At 33.9% G+C, this 7,880-nt stretch overlaps 1 protein-coding gene across 1 annotated transcript; it reads left to right on the top strand.

Moving 5' to 3' along the window:
• Positions 1 to 4,652: 4,652 nt before the first annotated feature.
• On the top strand, positions 4,653 to 7,624 carry LOC108452327 (WAT1-related protein At4g08290). The gene is made up of 7 exons (XM_017750101.2): positions 4,653 to 4,974; positions 5,212 to 5,274; positions 5,531 to 5,647; positions 5,865 to 6,102; positions 6,263 to 6,421; positions 6,574 to 6,725; positions 7,128 to 7,624. Exons 1-7 carry the CDS (start codon positions 4,763 to 4,765, stop codon positions 7,321 to 7,323), a joined length of 1,137 nt encoding a protein of 378 aa, XP_017605590.1. The 5' UTR covers positions 4,653 to 4,762; the 3' UTR covers positions 7,324 to 7,624.
• Positions 7,625 to 7,880: the final 256 nt, after the last annotated feature.

Below are 7,880 nucleotides of genomic sequence, written 5' to 3' on the forward strand. Positions count from 1 at the left end.
CCGCGGTGCAGACACTCTGATGGCCTGCACCAAAGTCCTTCATCGTGTAATCATTACTTTGTGATTGAATCAGATAAAAAAATAATTTTTTTGGTTTTGGCACTGTCATGACCGACACTTGTATATATTTTTTGAGAATTTTTTAAAAAATATGGGTATTTCTTAAAATTTTTTTCTTAGTGTTTTTTGGCGCCGACATTCTTGTTGTCAGCACGGGTGTGATTTTTGAAAAAATCATGGTTCATTAATTTATTTGGCAACAAGAATGCTGACACCAAAATTGACAATTTTTTTTTTAAATATGAATTGGTGTTAACAACGTGAATGCTGGCACCCAAAAACAAACAAAAAAAAATTTAGAAATTTTTTCCGGTGTCAGTCACCTAACACTAGCACTATTAAAAAAATAATTTTTTAAATCGAGAAATATCAATATTTTTTAAAAAGTATTCAAAAAAATACATACGAGTGCTTGTCATGACAGTACCGACTCAATTATAAAATAACGATTACACGATGATGGACTTTAGTACCGGCCATCAGGATACCGGCACTGCCCGACGCAGTTCATTTCAGGTTATTTTCATTATAGGTTTTAAACTTTTGTCATTTTCATAATAATAATATTTTTTGGATAATTTCCGTAAAAAAACCAACAGATACAGGCTTTCCCACTTTTTATCGCCCTTGGTAAACGCAAATTTCTTTTCATGTATTATTAAATCAATGCAAACAAAAGCAGGCCACTTTACGTTATTGAAAGTGATGAGATGAAAATTTTCATCAAATCATGGTTCTTTAATGTCATATTCATACCATTTTTTTACAACTTTTGACTAATCCATTATTTTTGAAGGTCCCAAGCAGTTAGTTGCACTTGGATTGATATTAAACTCCTGCCTTTCTCTGGTGCATGATCGATTTTATCCTCGCTTCATCTTTTCCATATATGGATGTTAACGATGTCTCCGTCTAGTAAGCACCAGTAAGGGAAATTGCATGCATCAAAGGGAAAGGAAAAATGAAAAAGACTGTACATGTACAAGTGAGAAAGAGTCTTTAGCTGGTCAGGACTGCTACTGTCATTATATATAACTTTAATGTAATACATTTGTTTTTCCTGTATGTAAGATTTGGGAAGGGATTATAAGTGTTGAGATTTGAAACCCCGACTTGTTGGATGTCATCGTACAAGAATCAACAGGACTAAGCTCTGTTTTTTAATATTATGCTGAGTTATTGCACCAATTAGTGATTCATCATTTTTTTTTCCTTTTTCTTATGCATTCATTTGTTTTCATTATATGCTTAAAATAAGGTTGATTAGTCTTTACAAGTGACTAGAATGAGAACATAACTTGACCGACGCTATCGATAGGACTTTCCAAGTTGAAAGGCTCTGTTTCTATTTGCTTTGCCCGGGGTGGGGCGTGCTCAAAGTTTCTTCACAAATTCACAAGTGGCATAACACTCGATAAACTGGACGTTCATGACCTATCATCTTTTTTTTTTAGGTACAAAGCGTGCAGGTCATGAATACCATAGGAAAAAAAGGTTGCAGATACATGATTCAGTCCCGGACTTGCTGTATATCTATTTTTAAAAGTGATTGGATGAACTAATTGAGCTAAATCCTTGGTTTACAACTTGTTTAAGTAACTCCTAATTGAGGGTTGATCATCTTTGCAAAGTTTGAATGATCTTTCATCTTCAAGTTCTCATCATAACTTTGCAACAGATTCTGTATCAACTCGAGGCTCAATAATGGCACTGTGCACGCATCGTCTCGCTACCTTCTATCCCGTTAACCAGGAAAAGCAGCTTTTTCATGTATCAAAATAACAACACCACTCAACAGATAAAGTTTTTCCCACTTCAGATTGCTTTGTGCTTTCAACTAAAACGACAAAACTCTTCTTTGTTTTATATCACTGCCTATATTCTATAAGCAATTGTTCAAACTCCACGGCTCATCCCATTCTCTACCATTATTTGCTTTAAATGATTTAATTATATGATATAAACATTCACGAAAACAATTATCTAGCTACCATGGTTCATACCATATATGGATACATATGGCCTTATCTGATTCTCTAATAGTATAGGAAATCCGATTTGTCACCTTTTCCCTGCAAATATTCTGGATTAAGCGAACTTTATTGAACTGAGTAATAATAATTTTATTTTGTTACATCTTTACTGCAATCCTAGATAGAATTGATGATTTGCTATTTGCTGGTGTAATGTTCCACTGAGAAAGTCCAGGCTTTTATCAATTGATTTTATAATTGTATATTGATGGATGAGAGCCTAGAAAGTTGATAGAACTGTTTTTGTCTTTGTTCAACCATAACTCCACAAACTTGAAAATGTAATTCCTCCCCCGCCCAAAAAAAAAAAAAAAACCCTTTTGAGAGTGCTTGTTTACCATGAATGATCTATAATATTGCTACTGAACATATTGTATTGGGTATAGATATTCATGTTTATCTTTTGTTTCTACCCAATAAGTTGCAAGAACAGCAAAAGATATCTGACACATAGGTTTCCATCGATGTTAGAAAAAAAACCGGAGACCAAAACCAATTTGATCTTTGATTATCAGTCCAATCAGTAGTTAAAAAAATTTAAAAAAGTTACACATACTTTCAACGTTATGTTCGGATGTATACTCAGATACCCTTCAAAGACCTCCTACATGAAAAAATTATGAAAAACTTGTATTCGACAATCATATCCAAATTCGGTTACCATTTGATTGCCTCTGCCTTGTACGTTGTGGAAATCCTGTTAATAGAGTGGGGGCGGGTGTTTCAATCCTGGCTGAATGCTTTTGAACCAATAGAAATGAATCAAAAGCACTAGACGGAGTCGAAGAGCAACGTACAAGAGGCAAATTCTTGTTCCTCGTAAGGCCAATCAAGTTGCAGAGTTCATTGAGGTACTTATGTGATTCAGTGGTTGAACCAAAAAACATTGCTTTATTATATTATTATTATTTCTTGATACAACCAAAAGAGCCAATTATTGAGGCAAAGGGTTAGCTTTAATGTCCATATCATGCATGCTGAATGAGAAGCAACCATAAAATGGAAACCCATCGTTTCTTTCTTGGCTACAATTAACCATTAAAATATAATAAAATTAAAGTGTTCTTTTTTTCTCCATAAAATTAATCAACATTTTCAGGATTCTATTTTAATTAGTCATATCATTATCAGGGCAGGTTTATAAATATAAATCCAAATAAATCTTTAAAACTCTGAAAAACTTTTTTTTTTCTTTTGTTTGTGGAAATAAAGAAGAGTGAATGGAGCTTTCATGAATAATAATGATATCAAACTCAGCTACTTCTAATACAAATCTATTGCTTTATGTATAAGCCAAGTACTGTTCATGCACTGGTTTCTAGATTTTACAAAAAAATGTATAATGAATTCCACTTTGGAAAACAAATCTTCCGGCACTTGGCTTCTATGGCATGATCTCATCATTCACGTTCATCAATCATACACCCCATGCATAGTTTATTCTAACTATCAAAACTTAGATGTGCTAATCCAGCAATAGAACTGCTAATCCTTGCTTTTCTTGTAATTATTTATTATCTATTCTAATCAAAGTTTAGCATTTGGAATCTTCTTTTATGGATACAAATAAGTATTGGACACAAGTATACCCTAAATAGTGTATATTCATTTTCTTTCTCAAGTTTTTATATATTTAAAAGATCATATTCTTATATTCTATAATCACACGTAACATATAATAAATTATTGCCATTATTTCTCTTGTATTTTTCTTTAGTAATAGTGGTATATCTATTGAAAAGAAAAAGTAGTGCTGTCAATCATGTCATTGCCTCATTGGTTCAATGATAAATTTATGTGGGTTTCAAGTTGATTAACACGAGTTTTATGGTTTGATTTCTATGTTTGTAAACCTTTTCACTCACTATAATTACTTGTAAAAAAAATAGTGCTACATGAAATAGATAAGTGCCCAAGAAGGCTTTGGTTCAAGGATAAAGTTGAGGTATGAGAACTTTGAGATCTCATATTTGAGTCTTGTAAATGTGTTAATTGATTGGTTAGTTAATTATTTAGTTTAGTACTCCAAACTTGGATAAGTATATGTTAATGGCACTCCTGAGTTGGTAATTCCTTTTACAAAGCTCATATCTTAGCGTAGCCACATGCAGTGGGGGAGCTAAGGGGTAGGCAAGGGCTCCGATCCCCTTAAAATAAAATTTTTTTATTTAGATCTTTTATAATTTATAAAATTTTAAATTAGTAATAATAAAATTACACTTTAACCCTTTAAAAATTATAAAGATATAATTTATTAAAATGATGAAATTATACAATTTAATTCCGCCCGCACCCAAATTTTTTTTTTCTGACTCCGCCAGTGAACAAATGCAGTACTCTTGATATTCATTGCATCATCAAAGGACACCAGGCATACGTATATATGCATTTTGTGTCTTCTACTCCATCTGCCAAAATGAAGGATTGCACTATTTGCTTGGAAGATAACATAATTAATTGTCCTTTTTCTTTTTCAAAACTTTGAACGAAATGGAAATTAAAGGCAAAAAGCGCTGCTGTCTAAAGTTTCGTGGAAAAGGGACCCTGCAGATTCCGGGTTTGATTTAAGTCCTTTACATGGCTTATTGCATATATATAAGAACAATTTTAATCACTTCCTAGTCAAGAATTCAGATAAATCTTTCCTTATCTACTGAGCTAGAGCAAAGATGAGTGGCCAAAGTTCAAATGGACCTTTGAGTGCAAATTTCAGCAAGGCAAAGCCTTATTTCCTCATGATATTCTTGCAATTTGGTTCAGCTGGGATGTACATAATCAGCATGGTGACTCTCAACCAAGGCATGAACCGTTACGTGCTCGTCGTGTATCGTAATGCCATTGCTGCACTCGTACTTGCACCTTTTGCACTGGTGCTTGAGAGGTGATCATAATGTCTTGCATGTTACGCTCATCCTTGCATATATTACTTGTGATCTATGTTACACGGACTCCAATGTCTTGAATGTGTGAATATGTGTATGGCACAATTGCTCTAAAACAAAATGAAAAACCGGAGCAACATAGATTGTGTTCATGCACCATAAGATAGCAGTTATCAATTACATGCTGAAATAAAAGAGGACTAATCTCAATACGCATTTTCTCCTCTTTCTTACAGGAAAACAAGGCCAAAGATGACATTCCCTATCTTCCTACAAATAATGGTCTTGGGATTTCTAGAGTAATCTTTTCCCTCTTCATACTTCTTTAACTTAAAACATCTATATATATGTTTGTCTTAAAAGTAGAGTGAGAAATTACACCTTTTAATTAACAGTAAACACCATTTAACTTCATGGAAACTCCAATCATAAACAACTTCCCTGTTTGGTTCAAACCAAATAAAATTGTTCAACATAATCTATTATGACAATATATTGTGGCATGTCATCCATGACAGGATTCTGTGTTTGATGTCTGAAAATTTGTGTTGACAGGCCAATCCTTGATCAAGGCTTCACTTACCTGGGAATGAAATATACATCAGCATCATTTACATCTGCTATTATGAATGCTGTCCCTTCAGTCACCTTTGTGATTGCAGTCATTTTTCGGTAAATTCTGAAGTTCCTATCAATCTATATCAGAACAAGACTTTAAGCCAACACAAAAAACCACCTTAATATCATTTATATTATTCACAATGGGAGACTCCAAAAATTGTCTGCTCAATATTTGCTAGTTTCCAACCACTGAAATGGATTCATAAACTGTGACTGATCTTTGATTCTAAGGTCTAGTTTATAACAGAAGCTCCTATTGTTTGATCAGATTAGAGCATATAAAGATGAAGGAAGTACGCAGTATAGCCAAGGTCGTTGGGACCCTGGTATCTCTTTCAGGAGCTTTGCTTATGACACTCTACAAAGGCCCTGTAATTGATCTAATATGGTCAAGGCACACAAGCCACAATAGAAGCAGCGGTGACTCATCTGATAAACATTGGATATCTGGGACACTATTGATCCTTGTCGGTTGTGTTGCCTGGTCCTGTTTCTATGTTCTGCAAGTAAGTTCTTACATGTTATCCACTAATGAGTGGAACTGTAGGCTTTTTAAGACCAATAACGGAGATTCCTGGGAAATCCCATGCATAATACAATAAAAAATACTGCAAAAGTTTTAACTTTGAGGTAATTAATGAAATTTTTGTTCTTCAAATGGTTCAGTCAATCACCATAAAGAAATACACGGCGGAGATCTCTCTTTCCTCCTTGATATGCTTGGCGGGTACTATCCAGAGTTTGGCTATTGCCCTGGTTGTAGAACATCGCCCTAGTGGATGGGCAGTGGGATGGAACTCTAGGCTTTTTGCTCCATTGTACTCTGTAAGTACCAAAAGTACGAAATAAATTAAGCATATCCGTATTGAACATATTGTTCCTAAACTATCTAAGTACCTTTAGCATCAAGTATATCATTATGGTTAATCAAATTATAAATACATGCTAATTACTACCAATTATTGGTTTTTATGAAGGGTATAGTTAGCTCTGGAATTACATATTACGTACAAGGTATGGTCATGAAAACAAGAGGCCCTGTATTTGTCACTGCTTTCAACCCTCTCTGCATGATCATTGTTGCTGCTCTCGGTTCCGCCATCCTCGGCGAGCAACTTCATCTCGGAAGGTATTTGGATTCATTTCCCAGCACCATAATTGAACTCACTTCATTTTTATGTACAACCCCAGACAAAATATCTAAGTTTTTAATTAGTAAGAAAAAATGGAATGATGGACCATTAGCATACCTAATCCTCAATTTACTAAACCCACCTTCAATAATCATACATTAAAGAATTTTGGTGTTTGACAGCAATTAACCATGAGCTTCTTTCTTCTTATCCTATAGAGGAAAGAGTGAAAGCATAAGAAAAACAACACGTTCTAGGAATCTTATTTTTATATGAACATAGAAAAGCCATGAATTTAAAACACTGAAGGTATAACATTTAAAGTATTTTTATCCTTTTCAATGCCTATTCCTTCATTAACTTAAAATTTTCTTCTTTCATTTCACTATAACATGTAGTATCATAGGGGGAATCGTTATCGCGATCGGCCTTTATTGCGTGGTGTGGGGTAAAAGCAAGGATTCTCGGTCACCATCTGCACCTGCAAACGTTGATTGTAACCAGCCACAGCTACCAATTTCTGAAAAATATGGTGCTAATGCCACTAAGCTTGACATTGCCACAATTCACAGTGCTCAGCAGGGTGGAAAGTAAAAGATACCATGATCTTAAGAAAAGTAGCATGGATACTTCCCTTTCCTGCATTTTCGAAGTGTACTTATTTCTTAATCTACGTGCATATAAAAGCCTTTCCATTATTACACTCCTCTCTGCAACTTGTCACTGAAATTAACTTGGTACGTTATTTGAATTTGCAAAGTGTTGATTATAGGCATGTATCTCATATTTTTCCAACATAAGGGCCTAGCCAAAAATTATGGTGGGTGATTGAGATAAATTTGCAAAAATTTGGGGTCAAAATTAATAATTTTGTTTGAAAATAGTTTCAATTGAATTTTTAATATTAGAGAGGGGTCAAAAAGTGAAATCTCTATTAATTTGAGTTATTAGCATTTGGGAGGATCAAATTCATAGCAATGATTGAGTATAAGTTAAATGAGCATTTTAAATATATTCTAGATGACATAATTGTTAACCACTATCACACCATTGCCATATCAAAGTGGGGAATTGCCACCATAAATAATTGAAGATGAAGGTGCTTTCTGGTTTATAATATATTATTAATATTTATATTTAGTGAAGAAATA

The sequence above is a fragment of the Gossypium arboreum genome, chromosome 5 (genome assembly GCF_025698485.1).
Source record: "Gossypium arboreum isolate Shixiya-1 chromosome 5, ASM2569848v2, whole genome shotgun sequence".
Classification (NCBI taxonomy): Eukaryota; Viridiplantae; Streptophyta; class Magnoliopsida; order Malvales; family Malvaceae; genus Gossypium; species Gossypium arboreum.